Here is a 20,686-nt window from a genome sequence, read left to right as displayed (position 1 = left end):
GGATCTTTGAAAGAAACATATTTTGGCTGCATGGAACTGGATAGGATGAAGAATGATGGTCCGGTGGAGGGCAGTGGGCTTGGATTTGGGAGTCTTGGGTTCAAATCCCTGCTCTGCCACAGACATTCTGTGTGACCTTGGGCAGGTCAGTTAGTTTCACATCTGTAAAGCTGGGATAATGCTACTTCCCTACCTCACCAGGGGTGCTTTGAGGCTCTCAGATACTATTGTAATGGGGGCCATGTAAGAACAGTAGACAGAGAGATGCTAACTGTTGCATGTATTTAACTAGCTTTAATCACTGAGAAAGATTTGTAGGGAGCACAACGTATCATTAATGATACCACTCTGTTATTGTTGTTCGTGATCTCTTTGTTGTTGTTTGAGCCTAGATAGGTAAAATCTGCATCGAAAACTGCATGAAGTTCTGTGGAGTAAACATCACCTACAGGTTGCTGTCTCCCAATGCCAGCTGCTATGCTGTCGGGATACTTCAGGGCCGAGAGGACAAGTATGGAAGCCTCTATGTGAATGACTCCTCTGTGCTACTCAGACCTGAATGCAAAGAAATTCAATACACCATTGTAGCCTCAGACAAGCAGAGTAAGAAGCATGCCAAAACCCAGCTCACTATTACGCTGGAAGGAACAAGTAAGTACTTGAGGTGGAGGGGGGAGAAAGGTTGTGAAATGTCGATATTAACACTGTATTAGGAATTATGGATACTCACTGATATTACTCCTTAAAGTCTGTGACCAAATAAAGGAAGAAACAGGTTTTCTTCCAGACAGGAGGGAAGGCAGCTATCTCCCTGTCTCTAATGTCAATTAAGCATTGTGGAACCAAAACAATGGAAGCCCCATTGACACAATCAACAGGAGGATGGGAAGGCAAAGGATGAGAAGAACAGCAGGAGGTCGTCCTGACTTTGGGGACAAAACAATGAGTTTTAGGAAGCAAAAAGTTATTTTGACATCCATCACTTGGGGGTGGAGGAACGCAAAGGGAACAGCACCCTCTGATTCTGTGAGTGGTGGATCCTCCAACCTGAGGGGCTGGGGATGCTGATAGCTTGTTGTAAGTGAGGAAGCCACTTAGGCAAAAGGCTGTAGCTTTCTTAAATTAAGTTTTAGTCACTAAAAGCATGTGCTTTGTGTTTTATTTGTTACCAGACTTGTCTCTGTTTCTCTTGCTTAGAATCACAAAAATCTATTTTTTTTTAAATAAATTTATGCTTACTTTTCCTATAAGCTAGCTCTGTGCTGTTATACTACAGTAAAGGTGTGCTCCCTCAGTTGATCCAACAGGCTGGTGTGTGTTCTGTCTCTTTGGAGACAGCAGATTTGGTAATTTCTGGGAGTCACAGGGACTCTGCAAAGGGAGACAACTCTGGGGAATTCGGGAACTGGGGTTCACTCATTGTTACCAGCAAGGCAAGGTTTAGACTGGCAGAGTACAGGAGTTTACTGCTGTGGCAGGGAGCTGTCACACAGTTTAAGCTCCAGCAAAGCTCTCTCTTGCTGAGGCAGACAGGTTAACACAGTGGCTTATGGTTCTGGACTCCCTGAGGAGAGTGTCACAACTTGTTATAGCTGGGTTTGTCTCTTTCAGTGTTAATTTTTAGGCAAGTGCCTTGTTAGGGCAGTTCATACACTGGTGAAATTAACAACAGAAATGAGCCTGAGCCACCGAGTTCAGATCAGATCCCAAAGTTTGGGTGTTTGGATTAATGGTTTTGGTTCAGACTCCTCTCTAATTAGCATTTCTAGAGGATATGTGAAGATAGATATTGTGTTAGGTATAAAAGGAGTTTCATCAAATGCAATTCCTTATATTCAGGGGTGAAAGTAACTTAAAGGACTTACTGGTACACCGGAGTCCTGAGCGGGGGTGTGGCCTCAACTGGAAGAGGCGGGGCCTTTCAAGATTTAAAGGCCCTGGGGCTCCAGCTGTGGCAGAGGCAGCTGGGAGCTCAGGGCGAATTAAAGGGCCCGGGCTCTGGCTGCCACGGAGCTCCAGGCCCTTTAAATCACCGCGGGAGCCTGGCTGCCGGAGCTCTGGTGGCACTTTAAAGGGCCTGGGGCTCCCCGCAGCGGCTGGAGCCCTGGGCCCTTTAAATCACCGCCGCGGAAGCCGGTCCAGTCCGGCATGGCATACTGGCTCTTGCCGGTACGCTGTACCGGACCAGACTACTTTCACCTCTGCTTATATTATAAACCATGATTAGCTTTGTAAGAATCTACTTTTTCTGTGTGTTCTATACAGTGTATTTCATATACATATATCCCTCTTCAGTTTTGTCATTCAAAGCACTTCCTTGTCAGACACACTTTTCTCCTTGTTCCTCCTCTAAATACTCATGCAGAACATGAGTTATAAAGATTTCGGCTTGTGCATAGAGTTAACACGTGCTCTGACAAAGGGCAGTAAATTAGCCATTTAGCAGCCTCGTAATATTCAGTGTAGTGGATATGTAGCAATAGACACTGCAGTCCTTCACTCTCCTGGACTGAAGTTTAAAACAACAAAATGTTTGAAAATGCACACCGGAGGCACTGAAGTTATGTTAGATCAGAGGTGGGCAAACTATGGCACTGGGGGCCACATTTGGCCCTTGAGCTCCTGCTGGGAAGTGGGGTCTGAAGCTTTCCCCACTCTGGCGCTCCAGTGGCACATCCCTCCTCTGGCGCCTATGCGTAGGGGCAGCCAAGGGGCTCCGCACACTGCCCCCGCAGCTTCCCTTGGCCGGGAACCGCAGCCAATGGGAGCTGCAGGGGCGGTGCCTGCAGACAGGGCAGCGCCTGCAGACAGGGCAGCGGGCAGATCCGCCTGGCTGCGCCTCCGCGTAGGAGCCGGAGCGGGGACATGCTGCTGTTTCTGGGAGCTGCTTGAGGTAAACACTGCCTGGAGCCTGCCTCCCTGAGCCCCTCCCAGGCCCCAACCCCCTGCCCCAGCCCTGATTTCCCCTCCCGCTGAACCCCTTGGTCCTAGTCCGGAACACTCTCCTGCACCCTCAACCCCTCATCTCCAGCCCCACCCCAGAGCCTGCACCCCTACCACCAATTTTGTGAGCATTCATGGTCTGCCATACAATTTCCATACCCAGATGTGGCCCTCAGGCCAAAAAGTTTGCCCACGCCTGTGTTAGATGCTTCTCATTTTGTTATTCATACTTTAATCATTGTCAGGCTGCTTAAAGACAGGCAAGGGAACATTACAGAAACAGGACTAGAAAGCATGGTAGTACATGTGGTCTATATTAGGGGTAATTTCTCTTCCATTTGTTTCTTTTTCTGTACTTTCCACTTATTTAATTTTGTATGGTAGCCTCAGAACATGTAACCCATGACTCTGCTGCACAAAGATGTCAGTGTGAATTCAAATGGGCTTGTTTATCAACAACAACCATTTGTATTGTATCTATTTTTGCTGGTTTAGTCATTTTACCCAGCCTTTGCCTAGTACTTAAAATGATACCACACTTGGTTCATTGTAGCAAAAGCGTCAGGGTTCAAACTTCACAGAAAGGGGAAGATCTGTGTAAGTAAAACTGTATAACACCTCGCTGGATCACAAGAGCCGATTGGGACTATACCTAACCATTCTACCAAACCATTAAGTACTCTCTACGAGAATTGTCCGTGCAGAACAGTTAACTCCCAGCAGTTGATTGCCCCTATTCCTTTGAGTTATGTAATAACATGACCTCAGAAGTTAAGTTTTGGGGCATGTAGCGGAGCGGCCTCACCCCTGCGGCACCTCCTGCTGGTCTCTTCTGGGAATTACCTCTTCCAGCGTCCTGGAGCGCCCCCTGCAGGCCGGTGATCCACCTGTCCTCTGGCCCCCGTGTCCCTCCCGGACCCCGCTGCCCTTGTATCTGGCGTGCTGCCCCCTGGCAGTACACCCCTCAGTACTAGGGTCTCCCCTCCCCAGGGAACCCCCACCCACTATCCCTACCTCGCCTCAGTGTAAGGCTATTGCCAGTCATCATCTAGCCCCACGCCTGGGGCAGACTGCAGTATCAGCCACTCATCACAGGCAAGGTTGGGTTTGCACCTGCTGCCTTGGCCTACCTCTGGGGTGCCCTCTGCAACCCTCAGTACCCCTTGCTTGGCCTCCTACTAGGCCATAGCCTGGGGCTTTCCAGGCTAGAGCTCCCCAGCCCTGCTCCACTCAGGTACTCTGTCTCTAGCTCACTACAGCCAGGCCCTTCTCTTTCTGAGTGTAGAGAGAGACTGTTGAGCTTTTGGCTCCCAGCCTTTTTATACAGGCCAGCTGAGGCCTGATTGGGGCGTGGCCCAGCTGCGGCTGCTTCCCCAATCAGCCTTGTAGCTTTTCCTTTGCCCCAGCCCTGCTCCCTGGTTGTTTTAAGTCCTTCAGGGCAGGAGCGTGGGACCACCCTGCTACAGGGCAGATTGGGGAAATGGACACAGAGGATCAGTAGTGTTATTCCTCCCGCCAGAGTTTTGTGCTAGTTGCAATCAGAACCTCTCTGTGCCACCTGCTGTTTGCTGGCCAGTGTTGCACCAGCCCAAACACCAAGGTTCATGCCTTCATCAGCTGTTTTTTCTGAATCCATTGTTTGTATTATAATTGGTATGTTAGTGCATCATGCTGCCTTTCTGTAATTCCAAGCATTATGCCCAGCAATCAGAGAGGGCAATGCTACTGCCACCACGCCTTTGATACTACATAGGAAGAAGATACATAGCCTGGGTCCCTTCAGTCTTTATTCTACATTTATTGAGGGATAGGTCCTCAAAGTTAACTGTGGTCTCTCATTTTTAATCTAGAAAAAGGAATTTCTCCTTTTTTGAGCCCAGCTGCCTTGCATGTGTATTCACCTCTATCAATGCATCTAGTGACACTTCACACTCTCTTGCTTCCGTTCCATGCAGTTATTAAGAAAGAAGAGGACTGCCCTGAATCTTGCGCTGTTAATAAGCACCGTGCTGAATGTGAAGAGTGTGGTGGCGTAGGAGTGCTAACAGGAAAATGCCAGTGGAGACAGGGAAGTGGAAAAGGTACACACTTATGCTGTGTAATTGGCCAGATTGTCAGCTAATGTTAAATTGGCACAGCTCCATTGACTACAGTGTAATTGTGCTGATCTGTTCCAGCTGAAGAGCTAGCCCAGGGTATTAAACTACCCAGAACCTATGGTATAAATAATACACAAATTAAACCTGCAGAAGGGAGGAGAGCAGAGTTAAGGGGAAGTCATCATTAATTCAGTCCCTGAGGCCTACCCATCACAGCACCTGCAGGTACCAAATTAGCAATCACTGGGAATGCAGAGAAGAATATGGCCTATGGGATGCAATGTAACCCCTTGCAATCATAAACTGGGTTTGGAACAGCTCAAGTTTTACAAAATCCCACCAGCAGATACTGGCTGGTACAAGAGAGGTCTCAGTTGGAAATCGTTATCCAAAACTTGAGAATGTGTGCTCTGTAACACTTACAACACATTGCTTATGTGACAAATGATGGTATTCTTAAGTATTCCATAGCAAACTTGATGCTTTACTCCTGCCCTTCCATAAGTATCACAATTTCTCTCCAACTATTTGTAAACCTTATGTTCAATCACAGGCTTGTGAAAATACGTTTAAAGAGAGATCATCCATTTTTAAAGGCCAAACTTTGTACTCAGGATGTTTCACCTACCTTTGTTGCAAATAACACCTAAGATCACCATAGCTGAAACTGACAGCGCACAAAGGGCTGTCAAATGCACCAAGTAGATAAACTGAAAACCCAGTGAAAAACACACTCTTTTTTATCGCTTTCAGTTATCATCATCTTGCATGTTAGTTGTAAAAACAGCAGGTAAAGAATTTGTAGACAGAAGTTTGATTATTCTTTTTTTTTTTAAAAAAAACTGACAGTGTCCCCTGTGCCTCAGTGTGTCAACATGCACCAGCAGAGTGCAATGAACTTCTCTTCAAAGCATTGTGGTATTTGGACTGTTGTGTGCTTGTATGTTCATAGGAATCACCACAAATTATTCTACCTGCACCCCAAGCATCAGGACTTGTCCAGATGGCACCTGTGACATTATAGAGAGCAAAGATCCAGCGGTGTGCCCCCAAGATTGCACAAGTATGGAGTGTTTTAAAGTTAATATCAAATATAATATATACTGTAAAATAATAATTGGTATGTTAAAGCTGTGTTTGGTCCAAGTTCTGCTTTCTTGTTTCCAGATCCTTTTTAAAACAGTGCATACATTAAACACACATATCTATATTACAGTGTTATAGCTCCTCAATATATGTTTCACTCTATATGCATCCGAAGAAGTGGGTTGTAGCCCACGAAAGCTTATGCTCTAATAAATTTGTTAGTCTCTAAGGTGCCACAAGTACTCTTGTTCTTTTAGTGTTATAGCTGATGTTTGCGTTGTGCAAAGTTCAGAGTTATGAGCACAGTCTTCCGCCCTTTAGAGTCAATAGCCAAACTCCTATTGAATTCACTCAGAGCAAGATTGGGTTTGTCTACACTGTGCCTTAGCCTGCATCAACTGAGGCGGGGAGCAACTTCTAATGTGCACCCACATGTTGCACACTCACTGGCCCAAGAAACTTTAGTGCACGCCAGCAAGGTCCACATGGGCCAGTGAGTGCGCAACATGCTGGTGCATATTAGAATTTACACCCCAGCTGATGCAGGCTAAATCACAGTGTAGACAAGACTGCGGTAAATCTAATTCTGCCTGTGAACAAAACATAAACTTTAAAGTGGCAGAAATGCTTAAAGTGATCATAGATACTTTACTATCATCTGAAAAAATCTTCACTGGTGATAAGTGGAATCAGCTGTCACTTTACAAGCAGCAAATGATGTGCTCGAGGCTGGCTCCCTAAAATCTGTAATGTTCAACATATGTAGTGGCAGATGGTTTGCTTGACAGAAGGCTGAAAGGAATGGAATCTCATTAGACAATAGAAAGAGGCAAGTAACACAAGCTTTCAAGATGTTATGTACTGTATGCTATCTTGTTAATGCATGAATTGAGAATGTTGTTATGAGTTAGCAGTTCAGGACACAGGGTTCATGCTCACAGCCAATATGTTCACAGATGGAGAAATTAGTGCATTTCAAGAGTTCAGATGTGCTGACAAGAACCATTATCTCAGCTTTTATTGGCAGAAGGCATTTATTTGGCAAAAGCAAACAACGTATAATAAAATCCTGAATGTTGTAATGCCAAGTATGTTGTGTACATAAGACAGCTGCTAAAATATTTATTTTTATCATTCATCTATCATTTTGATGGGTAGGCACTTGGCGCTTAAATCTCCCAAATTATACATACGTGCACACCCATATGCACATATTACATGTGCCACTTGCAATGGGACCCTACAAAAAAGCTAAAACAATTGGTTCCACTGTTGTCACCATCAAGCACAGGCAACCTATTTACGTACTAAATAAGGTCATAGAATCATAGAAGATTAGGGTTGGAAGAGACCTCATCAGGCCATCTAGTCCAACCCCCTGATCAAAGCAGGACCAACACCAACTAAATCATTCCAGCCAGGGCTTTGTCAAGCCAGGCCTTAAAAACCTCTAAGGATGGAGATTCCACCACCTCCCTAGGTAACCCATTCCAGTGCTTCACCACCCTCCAATTATCCAACCTAGACCTCCCGCACTGCAACTTAGACCATTGCTTCAGGTTCTACCATCTGCTACCACTGAGAACAGCCTAGCTCCAGCCTCTTTGGAACCCCCCCCCCCACACACACTTCCAGATAGTTGAAGGCTGCTATCAAATCCTCCCTCACTCTTCTCTTCTGCAGACTAAATAAGCCCAGTTCCCTCAGCCTCTCCTTGTAAGTCATGTGCCCCAGCCCCCTAATCATTTTCATTGCCCTCCGCTGGACTCTCTCCAATTTGTCCACATCCTTTCTGTAGATGCCTCAGTACAGTATGTAATTACTTTAAATATAATAGTAGAGATAATTCTAAACGGTGGTGGGTTTTTTGTCAGGGCTGGCTGTGCCATGTGAACCCCACTAAGAGGTTCTGAAGGATTTTCACTGGACTAATCATTGCAGGTTCAGCTGTGAGATTAGGTTCTACAGAACCTGAACTTCAAAGAAAATCTGTGTGATGGATTCAATCGTGTTTACTTACTTTAGAGTTCAGTGGTAGTGTGAGCATCCAACATTCTCTGCTCCTATCTAAACTGCAGTGTTTGTTTTGTGATCTTCTGGAGCTAGCAGATGGTCACTCCCACATCTTTCAGCTTTGGGGAGGGGTGCTGGGTAACGGCCCCAGTTTATAGGATCTGAAGGCAGGGCAGAAAGTCCCTGCCCTCCATCAGGCAGTGAAAACAGCTGCTGATTGAATGAAAGGATGGGCATAGAGACGTGATATAATCTATAGCACCGTTGGTAATCTGTAGAACAACCGGAGTTTCCCTAGTAACTGTACTCTAGCTAGAATAAGCTCCATTGGACCCAGTGGGGGAAGCCCCATTTATATCCAGAGTGAAAGTGTTTTTTCTCTTGCTGTCCTATGCAAGGAGACACTTCCTCCGCTCTCACAAAGACCTTTTGGAGTAGAAGCAGTTGTACTTATCTGACGTTATCTTCCCCCACCGCCATGAGCTTGCAAGATCGGGGAGCAATCAGTGCTCACCTCTCCAAGACAGAGGAATAATTAGGGGAATTAATTTAGGTCCTGTAGGGGACCAAATGACAGGTCTGGAAACACCTATGTTTTCTGGAACAGGTTCCAGCTCTGATGGGGTTGACCTAGCATAGTCTCCTTAAATCACATGCAGTTTAGCACATGTGGACCCTTGAGGAAAGATCTCTAAGACTGAGGTCCTATATACTCTGCAAGGATGCTGAATTCCCATTGCACTTTCCCCATACAAATTAGAGGATTGCCGTCATGTCATTGGCCAAAACATCCTGTTCCCCAATTTTGGAGCACACTGCTTTACCCACCCGTCCTCCATCACAGAGACAGCTGCATTCCCTTATGGAAAATCCTGGTAGAAAATCATAACCTTTCTAGAGGATTTTTTTATCCTCCCGCAGAATTTAATAAAAAGTTATATCCCTGGTATAGAATTCTATAGGATGGTTTAAAAATATAACTATAGGAATGATCTCATTCTCCATTTTAATATCTGTAATCTCTATAGAACCTGATTAAATTTCTATAGAACACAATTGATTTAATCCTATTAAATCTTAGGGATGTAAGGCACTATGTAGACGAAAAAGATTATTTCTACTGATAGTTTCTGTATGGAAGTGTGTTTTACAGATTTTAATATGATGATTTCAAAAGAGCCTGATTCTGCAGGAACCTTGCCAATTGGAAATCAGGCTAGCTCTGCATATAGGGTGGTTACATACAGTGTGTCCTTATGCTAAATAATAGATTATCTTAGACAATAAAACATTCATTTACAGAGTTTTTAGTGCTTTCATATAGTGCCTCTCGACAGAATATTGCAAAACACTTTGCAAAAGTTGGTATCATCATCTCCTTTTGAAGATGGGGAAACTGAGGTGCAGAGCGGTTAACTGATTTGTCCAAGATCAGAGCAAATGCTTGTCAGAACCAGAAATATAACCCAAGTCTCTTGACCCCCAGTTCCCTGCTGTAACACTAGACTGCTGTCTCCTACATATATAAGGCACACGACAGTCACAGAGCAGTAGTGGGAGAGAAAAATTAAACTAAATAAGAGAAGATTTTCAAGGAAGATTTTGGATACCTGACAAGGCAGAGAGAGGTCAGATGATGAGTTGGGAGTGGGAATCAACATTAAATAATGGATATACATATTCAACATTTAAAGGCCATTTTAAATAAAGGAAGTATCCACACATACAAAGTAAAGACATAATCCAAAATAAACTCTGTGTCCTACACCCACCTTGTCTACCATATGTAAGTCTGTGAACTAGGATCTTCTATAACAGCAATAATTGCTAATCAGACCAGTGAGCCCAGAACTAGTATTCAAGCAGTCTGAGTTCCCTGATCTCTTTACATTAACCCCCGAGAGATCCTTTTTCCATTTTTTTCACCTATCTTCATTTTTACTGCTTAATCTGAGTTGCTTTGTCAAATTTCAAATACTTAGTAGGGTAAGCCCACAAAAACCCATTAGTGGAATGAGCTGTTGAGCTTTGCCTTTTAACTACAGCGTGAGAATCTGAGCTTGTGTTTGTATTTGATTAGATGGAAACATCATTGGTGGTCATGAGAGAGGCGCTCATGGAATTAAATCAGGACATGGGATTTGTTACTGCTTCCCAAGACAAAACTGTTACTGTGAGAAAGATGATATTAAAGGTAAGTCTAAAGATTATTTAGCTGGTTTTACAGTTATCTTGCTCTTGTGATGCTAACCTTTCCGACTGTATACAATATTCCTGTCTTTGATACATAAAACCATCTAAACTCATTTACATGTTGCTGGGTAATGTTCACGTTCATGGCCTGCCAGCGTACAAAGCATTAAGAAGGGAGCTCCTGGATTTGGACATTAACGATTCTCCATGGATTTTGTCCGTGTTCTTGGCATAGTGTTCCCTCCCATCCAGTGTTGCACAATACACTGGTTGGCTGCCCCATAATCCCCAGAGGTGGCTGCATTTCAGTGGAAGTGTAGCATGGACTCGTGGTCTGAAATTTTCAAAGGTGGTTAGGGGATTACTTTCCACTGTACTTGAGTTAAAAATCTCAACTACAGAACTCAGAGATGGAAAAGACAGTTGTGGAAGGTGCTGGAATCACCTTATCCATTCTCCTGGGGGTAGGATTTCTACCTAACTACACCTCTTGCTCTGTTTTCAAAGGAAGGCAGAATGGGAGCACTTGCAAAAGGGGAAGTAGTGATTGTTTTCTAATGAGCCTTCTCCATGAAGGACTTGTGGCATTGGACAATATATTATAAAGTGAAAAGCAAAAAACAAAATGAAAGCAATAATACAACTAAGAACCTCCCCACCACCCCCCTTGTGAAGATAGAGAGGGGTTCCCATGCAGGAAAAGGGGGAAAGGGAGACTTGAGAATACTCATAACATAGTTATACGTGGTCCCGCCTCAGTGCAAGAGGATAGATTAGATGGCCTTTCGAGGTCCCATCCAACTTTACATTTCTATGATAATATACACTTCTGGGGGAAATGTTAGTTGGTAGAGAAGTGGATCTGACATGGATATCAAGGGGATTGTGTGCCTAGGGTCTGCAGTGGTGTTGGCAAGTGAATATATGAAGTTAGATGAAGTCAGTACCTGCACTACTAAGGGCTGTAAAACTCTAACTAAATCTAGTTACAGTTTAACAGGCATTTAGGCATGCAATTACCCACAGAGCTTGGGGAAAATGTAGGATTTTGCAGCTGCACTGGGTATATTTGCAAGTGCAGCACTTCTACCTTTCTTTGAGAATTAGATCCAGGGTTTTAGTGTAGCTTATGAAATGACTGTTATAATGTAAATTTAATTCAAAACCTTTAGTAGATGCTGTTGTGAATGGTAACTAGCTACCAAAGGGTGTGTGTGGAAAGAGATGAGATGGGAAAAAATTGAAAACGAAACCAGCAGAACTGTAATCAATTCCCCCTCTGCCCACAGAGCCGCTGTGTGATGACGTGTGCAAGACCGTGATTGCAGGGGCAGTTCTGCTCTCCTTCATTATCTCAGTGCTGCTCTCTTCTTATTTCATCCACCGTTACCACAAGAATTCTCCAAAACCACCGATTGCCTCAGCGGAGATGACCTTTCGGCGCCCAGCCCAGTCCTACCCCATCAGTTACTCTTCTACAAATGTCCGTCGGCCATCTCTGGACTCTGTGGAGAACCAGGTGCCTGTTGACACCTTTAAAATACCTGTAAGCTTTTATATTTTACGCTTTTAAATTGCGTATTGATTTGACTTGGCTTTTTTGTTTTGTCACGAATTGGGCTTTCTAAGGAAAGTTGAGTGTTGTCTACTGTGGTAGTGCTCCAAACCCCCATTTTGATGTGAGGATGCATTGTGCTGGACAAACATTTAAGGTGAAATTCTGGCCCCATTGACTTCAGCAGGCCTAAAATTTCACTATTAGTAAGAGAGAGGCCTTCCCCCAAAGAGGTTGCAGTCTATGATTCAAATGAAATTAAATAAAAATCACCCACATGGAGGGAATCTCTAATGAATGCATGGTAATTAATCAGATCATAACTTCCTGCACAAGCCAACTGCATTCTCTCTTACTGTTAGTGTCTAAAGAAATGTAATACTCTGGGCACAGTCTAATCCCTTATTTCTTTTGTCATTGACTTCAGTACAGGGTTAGACTAACTGAGGTTAAACTGATTGTCAATGTTTACAGACTATTTGCTGACCAATATCTCTATCGTGAGGATAAATAATAGTAGCATCTAGCCCATAAAACACTCTTTGCTTGTAGATTTCAAATCATTTTTGCAAAGGAGGCCAGTAGCATTATCCTCATTTTACAGGTGGGAAAACTGAGGCACAGAGAGGTGAAGTGACATGCACAAGGTCACACAGGAGGTCATTGGCAGAGTGGGGGAAAGAACTCAAGTCTCTTGACTCTTAGTCCATTGCTATCCACTAGGAAACACTGCCTCCCTTGAATGTAAGGTAACACTATCTAGTGGTTTAAGCACAGACCTGGAAGTGAGAAGACCAGAGCTCTATTCCTGACTCAACTACTGACTTGTAATATTTTCTAGGGCAAGTCACATCATCACTCTACGTCAGTTTCCCCATCTGAGAGACAATGGTAACTTTCTGAAGGATTTCAAATTCTCAATGAAAATTGTCATGTACTGCAAATGGAAAGTATTTAATTATTTATCAAATACGGAGCAGTAGCCTGATATCAGCTTTGCATGGGCTCTTACTGTACCATTCATTTGTATAACATTTCTTGTAGTGCAGTAGTTTGATTGTGAGCTAACTGCCCCGGGGTATGGAACTAAATAATTGTTCTACTGGAACAAACACTTGGATTCAAGTAAACTAGTTCCCTGGAAAGTCTGTGGCTAATAACTTTTGTTCCCTAGTACTGTCATTATTGGCTACTCCCGTTTGCAGCTAGCTGTACAATTTGCACTTTCATTGTAAAAATTATGTCATTGTTTTAGTAATATCTTCCAGCATTCAGTTGGATTGCACGTGCTGCACTATGGAGCTTGAACACAGGACTTTATTTTAGTGCATTGACTAAATTTTAATTTATATGGTAGGATTCTAGTTAAGGGGGGGAATGCTAATATCCTGGCCGTATTTTATTTCATGGGCTAATTGTAGATGGCCAGAAATTATTGTGTAAAAATGCAAATCAATGGGTTAAAAAAATCCCTAAGAAAATTCATCCAACAAACATTACATTAACTGAGGTTAATGGCTCCATAAAATCTGATATCAGCTAATCTCAGATACAGGATTTTTCTTGGACATTGACTTACAGCACCACACTAAAACCCTATTACCTTAATTTCACTTATAAAGCTTAGTTTAGGGTGGATTTATCTGCATACTTTGGAAGGCTTCTCCCCCCCCCCAGCCCTTTAATGCAATTTCTGTTGTTTGATTATACTGTATGTAGGATGCCTGCCAGTTTGCGCATTTTTATTTATTTTCTACCTGGGGCAAATAGGATGGTGTCTGGAAAAGTCCTGTGCAGTGAAACACTGTCCTCTTGTCTGATGCATTTGGATGTTAGATATTGATGCCTTCATAGTAGCTTGTACTCTATTTGCTTTTATTTCTTGGTTGGTTTATACATTTTGTCACTGTTCTGTAACTGTAAGGCTCAATAGCACTTCATAACAGATGGATTGTTGTCTGTGATGAATTCTTAAAGGAAAACCTCCTCCCACAAGTTAAACAGAAATGCAAGATCAAATATGGATACTTTATTTTGAAGGTGAGCATTTATTCAGTCAGTGTTTCATTTGTACAAAAAAATCTCAGGTAGGCCTGTAAACGTCATCCATATTGATAGGCTGCACCTAGTGTCTTTTTATCTAGAGGAAATTTCTAGCTTATTTAAAAATGCTTGCAAAGAGCTTTTAGAGGGTGTTGCAGAAGAAAAAGTCATGGTCTTCTGTCTGATAATGGAACAAAAACAAAAAAATTAATCAGATAACTGAGCATAATGTCTTCCCTGAAATATAATACTGTATTAAACTTTTGTGATTTGAGCTACCAGTCAGGAGCTGGCCCCTTCTATCTCATTTTATCTGATAGGATTCCTTTTTTCTCATACAGGAGGACCCCAAATGGGAATTCCCCCGGAAGAACCTGGTTCTAGGCAAGACACTAGGAGAAGGAGAATTTGGAAAGGTTGTCAAGGCAACAGCGTTCAGACTCAAGGGGAAAGCAGGCTACACCACGGTGGCAGTGAAAATGCTCAAAGGTACATTTCCCTGAAATGATTTGAAAGCTATCTGGGAACCTTTGAATCTATTTCACAAGAGTCTAGTGTACATGCAGGAGGCCATCTGGGGGCAGGCCCTCCCAGCGTCCTGGCAGCATTTCCTCCAGCATTCTATTTATGTACTGACCTATTCCCGTCGAAAGAGAGAGTGCCACATTGATACAAACAGTAATTTCCAAAGGCCCTAGCTTGTGCTGTGCAAGGGCAATGTGAGTTACTGTGGCAAATGTATCTCATTTAAGTCGTCATTAATTGAAGCATCACAAGGGCTTTTTAAAACTCTGCACAGCTTTTTGTATTAATCTATCTCAATTTTTCTTCAAATATTTTTAAGTAGATCATTTGTGCTAGATACAAAGTGTCTAGAGACAGAACAGACCTATGAAGCTATGCATCTACTTCCCTGCCTGTGCCGGATTGATCTGATGTATTTACTTGATAGAGGTGTAGTCTACTGGTTTTGAGCAAGGGGCAGGAAATCCAGGAAGCCTTCAGCTCTTGTAGGCTGGCCATGGTCAATTCACTACATCTCTCTACTTAAATTTCCAATCTGTGTAATAGTGGGTAATAATACTTACCCAGCTGACACAGATATAGAAAAAAGCAAATAGGCAGTTTGTAAAGCACTTTGTATACACGGGGTGAGATTTTGAAAAGCTCTCAGCCTTGCTCTAATTATGCTACCATTAAAGTCCATTTGAAAAACTCTCATTTGAAGTCAGTGGAAGCAAAGCTAGGCCGATGCTGAGCTGACTTTTGAAAACCTCACATGAAAAACCCTATGTAATTGTTAAGAATTATTAATTTAAGACTATTGTTTTATCCAGTTGAGTTTTAAATCAAAGAATCTGAGGCTACAGAGTTGGAAGAAAACTTACACTAGACAAACTCTGGTTGATAAGAAGAGGGCTCCTGTATCTATCTATCTCTACCTATTGTACTTTCTTTCATTAAGGAAACTGATCCATATGTCCTTCTTTTCAAACCCAGCTATACCTATCTTTCTCCTACACGTGCCACCTTAAAAAGGAGAGCAAAGTAATGAAATAATGAGTTGGCACTTTCTGTATACCAGACCAAGTACCACCATATTCCCCCAGTGAAGCCAGTGGTAGGCTTTGGTTTATGCCACATTTCACACCTAATGGCTACATCATCTGGACCATATCATTGAGATGGGAGACCTTGGTCACAGGTCAAAGAAGGCAAATGGAGGCCTTTAGATCACATAAGGCCCCACAGAACCTAGGACTGACCTTGTTGTTTTGACAGAAAGGTAATTTTAACTGCATCGTCCTGAAGGATGATGTAGAAATGGAAAGAACAGAGACAAAATAACCCTGCTTTGTGATAGAATCTGATACTACTTCATAATGGTGTGTGGTCCCTATATACCAAGGAGATAAGCACCCTAGGAATATGAGAGAAGCAACAAAAGTATTCAGAAATGCTTCTGGGTAGAAGAGTTCTTTCTTTTGGTGGGGAGCAAGCATTGGCTGGATGACCTCAGTCGTTAATTGCTGCTGTGAATAAGAAAACACAATTACAATAGGATAATGGGTTTCTTATTAGCATTTTTATTATGTGCAAGCTTAAAAAAAAAAGTCCATCATCCTCTCACGGAGTGCAAGGAAATTGCATGTTATATCAATTTACCGATGAAATAAATGAGTTATGAAATGCATGTCTACATTTATAAAAAAGGCTTCCTTATAACAAGGGTTCAATGGAGATGAAATCAAAGACAGAGCGTGCCGACGGAGCCCTGGAACTTGGTCTTGCAGAGACAGACTAATATAGCTCTACATGTAACACTAAAATAACCTTTTACATGGTATTATAAATGGAATATCCATAATCTTTACAGCGTGCCAACTTTATTTATACATTTACAAGTAGTAGTGACTTTTTACATCGATAATATGTAACTGAGCTAAAATTCCGAAATATGCTGTTAAAAAGTGACATTCTTAATTCCAATGGACTTACCATTTGACTTTCCCGAGCTATTATCTGGAGCAGAATTGATAGCAGCCAAGGGTAACCCTTTATTTTAAGCACCCTCCTCTAATAAATTCATAAGGCATTTATGGTAATAGCAAGAACTCTAATACATTCCTTTTGCAATGCATATTTCTTTCTCAGATAGCTCCCCCAAATGTTCCATGAGAGCTGGATTGTGGAAAACATTTGCCCATTACTTGGGTAAACATTTTTGTGTTGCTATTGTTTTTACTTCGTTGTGAACAAATAGAAATGAAAATAAAACAATAACAAAAAATCACTATCCTGGAATGTTCTCTAAAAAGTTTTATGCTGGCAGACACCCAAGGGATAGTATAACTGAATCAGTACCCATCCCACTGACATCAGCAAAGAAGTCTGGAGAAGTATCTTCTATTGATGTCAATACAAACTCTCTACTCGGCTCCAAGTCTGGAATTCTGGATATGTACTGCAAGATTAACAAGTGTAGAACTGAATTTTATCTTTAATTAAATATTTGGGGGAAAAGAGGGTTGAGGCAAGCCATGGATGTTTCTGTAAGCTTGGTTTGAACAAGGGAGTTCTGGTCAAGAGAAATGCTTGGCTTATGTAGACTCCCAAAGCTCAGACCACCCTAATTGGGTTCATCACATAAATTAACTTTAGGCCTATTGGAGATCTCCTGCTATATCGGGTGCTGAGCCCTCTAAATCTTGTCTACTGTATGTAGTGTGGAAAAGGGATGCAGTAATTGCAATACAGTTACATGGCACAAAAACCTCTGAGTTTGATTCTTCACTGCCTTGCAGCTTATCTAGTCAATTACACCAGTGCAGAGTGGGTATAAAATGCTACCTAGTTAGATGGCAGTGCTGTACTCTCACGTGACTGTAGAGCTGGACAGATAACTGATTTTGTGGTTCACCGGCAGTTCCCAAAAATTGCAAACAAAATTCAGCAAATTGAAAAAAAATGATTTTACATTGAACAAAACATTTTGTCTGACCTGAAACATGCTGTTTCGGATATTTTGAAAAGGCTAGATTTACAAAATGGGAAGGGGGTCATGCCACCCATCTCCTTATAGCTTTAGCCCAGTACTAGAGCACTCACAAGACCCTGGTTCAACAGCCCCCTCTGCCTAATGTGGAGAACTTGGTCCTCCCATATTGCAGGAAAACACATTAGCCATTGGGCTGAGGGATACTCTGGTGTGAGGATCTCTCAGTATCTGCTATTGAACCTACTTCTAGGGGAGTGTGCTAATCACTGGGCTAAAATTTATAAAAATGACGACCTCCAGTTCCTCCTGCAGTTTTGTGAATGACAGCTAAGTCCTGAAAATATATTTTTTTTGGCCAAAACGATTTGTGTCAAATTCCTGAATAGTTTGGGGTCATCCGAAATTGCATTTTTCAGTGAGTAAACCATTAGCTGAAAAATTTCACCCATCTCTACTTGGCAAAGATGTGAATGACTGAACATCAATGAAGAATAAGGCCCTGTCTCTTCTCTGAAAACCGTTACAAAGCTGATAGTACAGCACTTGAAGCTTTTCATCTCCATGCTCATTTCCAGAGCATTCTGAAATTCTTGTTCTTAGATTGTACCTGTTTTATACTACAATGATTAGTCCCCTACAAGTACCTAAAATAAGTCAAAGTCTGCCCCAAGCCACAGATGGCTCATCAGGCTAACGCATGTCAGTTTCCATAGCCAACATGACACAAGGGAGTGATGTGGCTAGCATCATGCTGACCGCCGTTCACAGCCCTAACACTATGGATCAGGTGCCCATTTTGCTACTGATGAATTAGCCTTCAGTATGAGATGGAGTGAGAAGTGAATCCATGACCTCCGGAATTGAAGTTGAGCACTTTAATCACTTGGCCAGCGCATCTCAATACCTTAAATAGGTAGCAGTATGCTAATTTACAGCTTAGTCTATAGGTGGCACATTCCTTTTGCAGTGTTTTATTAACCAGATGTCTGGTTTTGATGCCTTCTATAGAAAACGCTTCCCAGAGTGAGCTGCGAGATCTGCTGTCAGAGTTCAACCTCTTGAAACAGGTCAACCACCCTCATGTCATCAAACTGTATGGAGCATGCAGTCAGGATGGTAAGTGTCAGCAGCTAGTTAGTAAGAGAGAAACAAAGAATGGATCTAGCTTGGGGTTGAAGCACTATTTAAAATGCAAAATACCTTTTTAAATTTGCTATTGATTAAAAATGGTGGTGTTAAGAATGAGTGAGAGAAGTGGCAATCCTAATTTCAGCAAAACTAGCCGCAGATCTTATGGATACCACCTATATAGTCAGAGACAAACATGTTTTGATTCTAAAGCTATTTTAAAATATTTCCTGGCCAGTTTCTTTTTCTGCCTCTATTTTTTGACACTAACTTGGTTCTCAGGGAGCCTCTTCTAATTTGGCTCAACTGGATTTTCAATATGATCATTATTTGGTATTCTAGTAGCACCTAAAGGCCCAAGTCAGGGATTGGGGCACCATTTTGCCAGGTTCTGAGTGAACAAGTAGTTAAGGGACAACCCACTACTTAACCCCTGACTAGGTTGCTAGTTAGTTTCACTTTCAGTTTTTCTTCCTCAGAGTTTTTCTGCACTAGCATGATTCTGTTGTGTGGTGCTTACGTGAATGCTTACATTTGTCAAAAACTAGTTTCACTGATGTGTATACTGTACTTCGCTGCAAATACATGGGGGAAATAATTTTCAAAAAGATGTATTATAAACAGCCAAAGGGGCAAACTTTCAGTGCAGTTCATGGGGATTTATCTAAACAATTCCCATTAATGTTAAATGGAGTTGCATGGCAACATCTTCTGCCATAAAATATCTGTTGTAAGTTGATCTTTCAGTTGTTATGGAGTGTGAGTGATTTACATGGCCACAAATTCTTAAGGCTCAGTCCTGCATTTTCAGAATGCCTGATGATGTAACAGTGCATTCCGGGGGCACGTAGAATTCAGGATTGTGCATCTGGGAGACTCAGTAAGAGTCAAAAAAAAAAAAAAAATCAGGGTGTTTTTTATGAACCTTGTGGAGGGGATAAAATCATTGTGCTGTGAACTGTTTGTGAGTCGAACACTTCTCATAAATATGAAGGTAATTCATTAATGCATTGGGGTGGGGGAGGCTTTGATACAGCTGACAAATGTACTCAACATTGTAGCGCTGAGTGGATATTATTCATGTGGGTGGTGGGGAGGAGAAGCTTGCTAATGGATTGAAATGTCAGGATTTTTGTTGAGAACCTATACTTGAGTGCTTTGAAAGGGCACGTTAATTAGTGTGCTGGAAGGAGAAGATGGTTTCTGAGCTAAATATCACACGCTCCAGAAAGTAATTTTGATTTTTTTTTTAAATCAAGTTTCTTAAGTAACTCCTTATACAGGCTTGATTTTCAGCTAGGTTTAAAAGAAAATTAAAAGGTGAAAGCTAAGGAGCTCTATTCATCAGTGTGAATCTGGAGTCATTCTACTGACTTCAGTGGATTTATTCTGAATTTAAACTCAGATGACTGAGAGGAACAGATTTTGACCCAACATCTTTGTGCAGCTACTTACTGCATGAATGAATTGTATTCTATGTGCTTTCTTGAATCCTCCTGACCTTATTAAGGTATTATCTTCTTGCAGTCAATGAGACTATTCGCCTGTGTCAGGCAAGCAAGATCTGGCCTAATATTTGCTATAACATTGTGTGTATATGCACATGTGAGTGATTCCATCAATAGAACCAAAAAGAGCATTAAATACGCATGTCACTAACCATACACATGAATTCACAGCTAATGATAAAACATACCATATGCACTCCAAAACCTACACAAAAAGAGGCACATCATGGGTGAAATCATGGAGAATTTGAGTTTTGCCATTGACTTCAGTGGGATCAGGATTTCACCTCATGTATTTAAGATGTCATGTGTCATGCACTGGATTATTTTTTTTTACATGAACCAATCTATAGTTTAATAATTGTTGCCAGCACACCAAAATTTAGTGTGTGGCTATACCGAATAAAAATTAGTTCGATCTAATTTTATATAGATATCACACACATTTTTCGTTCAATTAAACCTTTTTTCCTTGTAAACATGCTCCCCATATCCAAGCAAAGACACTGTTTAAAACTCTGTGCCATGATGCCTACAAAACAACCTGACAACAGATAGGCAGCTGGCGGGCTGAGACCACTGCCTGCCATGCTGACCAGTACCTTCTCATTGTTTCCCT

General features: G+C 42.1%; 1 protein-coding gene across 1 annotated transcript in view; it reads left to right on the top strand.

The window, feature by feature from the left end:
* The window catches only part of LOC113406918 (proto-oncogene tyrosine-protein kinase receptor Ret-like), a gene marked incomplete at its 5' end in the record, with an annotated part of 55,727 nt that overhangs the window by 20,064 nt on the left and 14,977 nt on the right, over positions 1-20,686 (top strand). Inside the window, 7 exons of the mRNA XM_026653796.1 lie at positions 393-651; positions 4,899-5,024; positions 5,995-6,105; positions 10,222-10,335; positions 11,624-11,880; positions 14,274-14,421; positions 18,440-18,547. Coding sequence (XP_026509581.1) covers positions 393-651; positions 4,899-5,024; positions 5,995-6,105; positions 10,222-10,335; positions 11,624-11,880; positions 14,274-14,421; positions 18,440-18,547 — 1,123 coding nt within the window. The remainder of the gene's footprint in view (positions 1-392; positions 652-4,898; positions 5,025-5,994; positions 6,106-10,221; positions 10,336-11,623; positions 11,881-14,273; positions 14,422-18,439; positions 18,548-20,686) is intronic.

The sequence above is a fragment of the Terrapene carolina genome, unplaced genomic scaffold (genome assembly GCF_002925995.2).
Source record: "Terrapene carolina triunguis isolate 2854851 unplaced genomic scaffold, T_m_triunguis-2.0 Scaffold149, whole genome shotgun sequence".
Taxonomy (NCBI): Eukaryota; Metazoa; Chordata; order Testudines; family Emydidae; genus Terrapene; species Terrapene triunguis.
The sequence above is the reverse complement of the archived record's forward strand: the minus strand, read 5'-3'. Positions and strand labels throughout refer to the sequence as shown.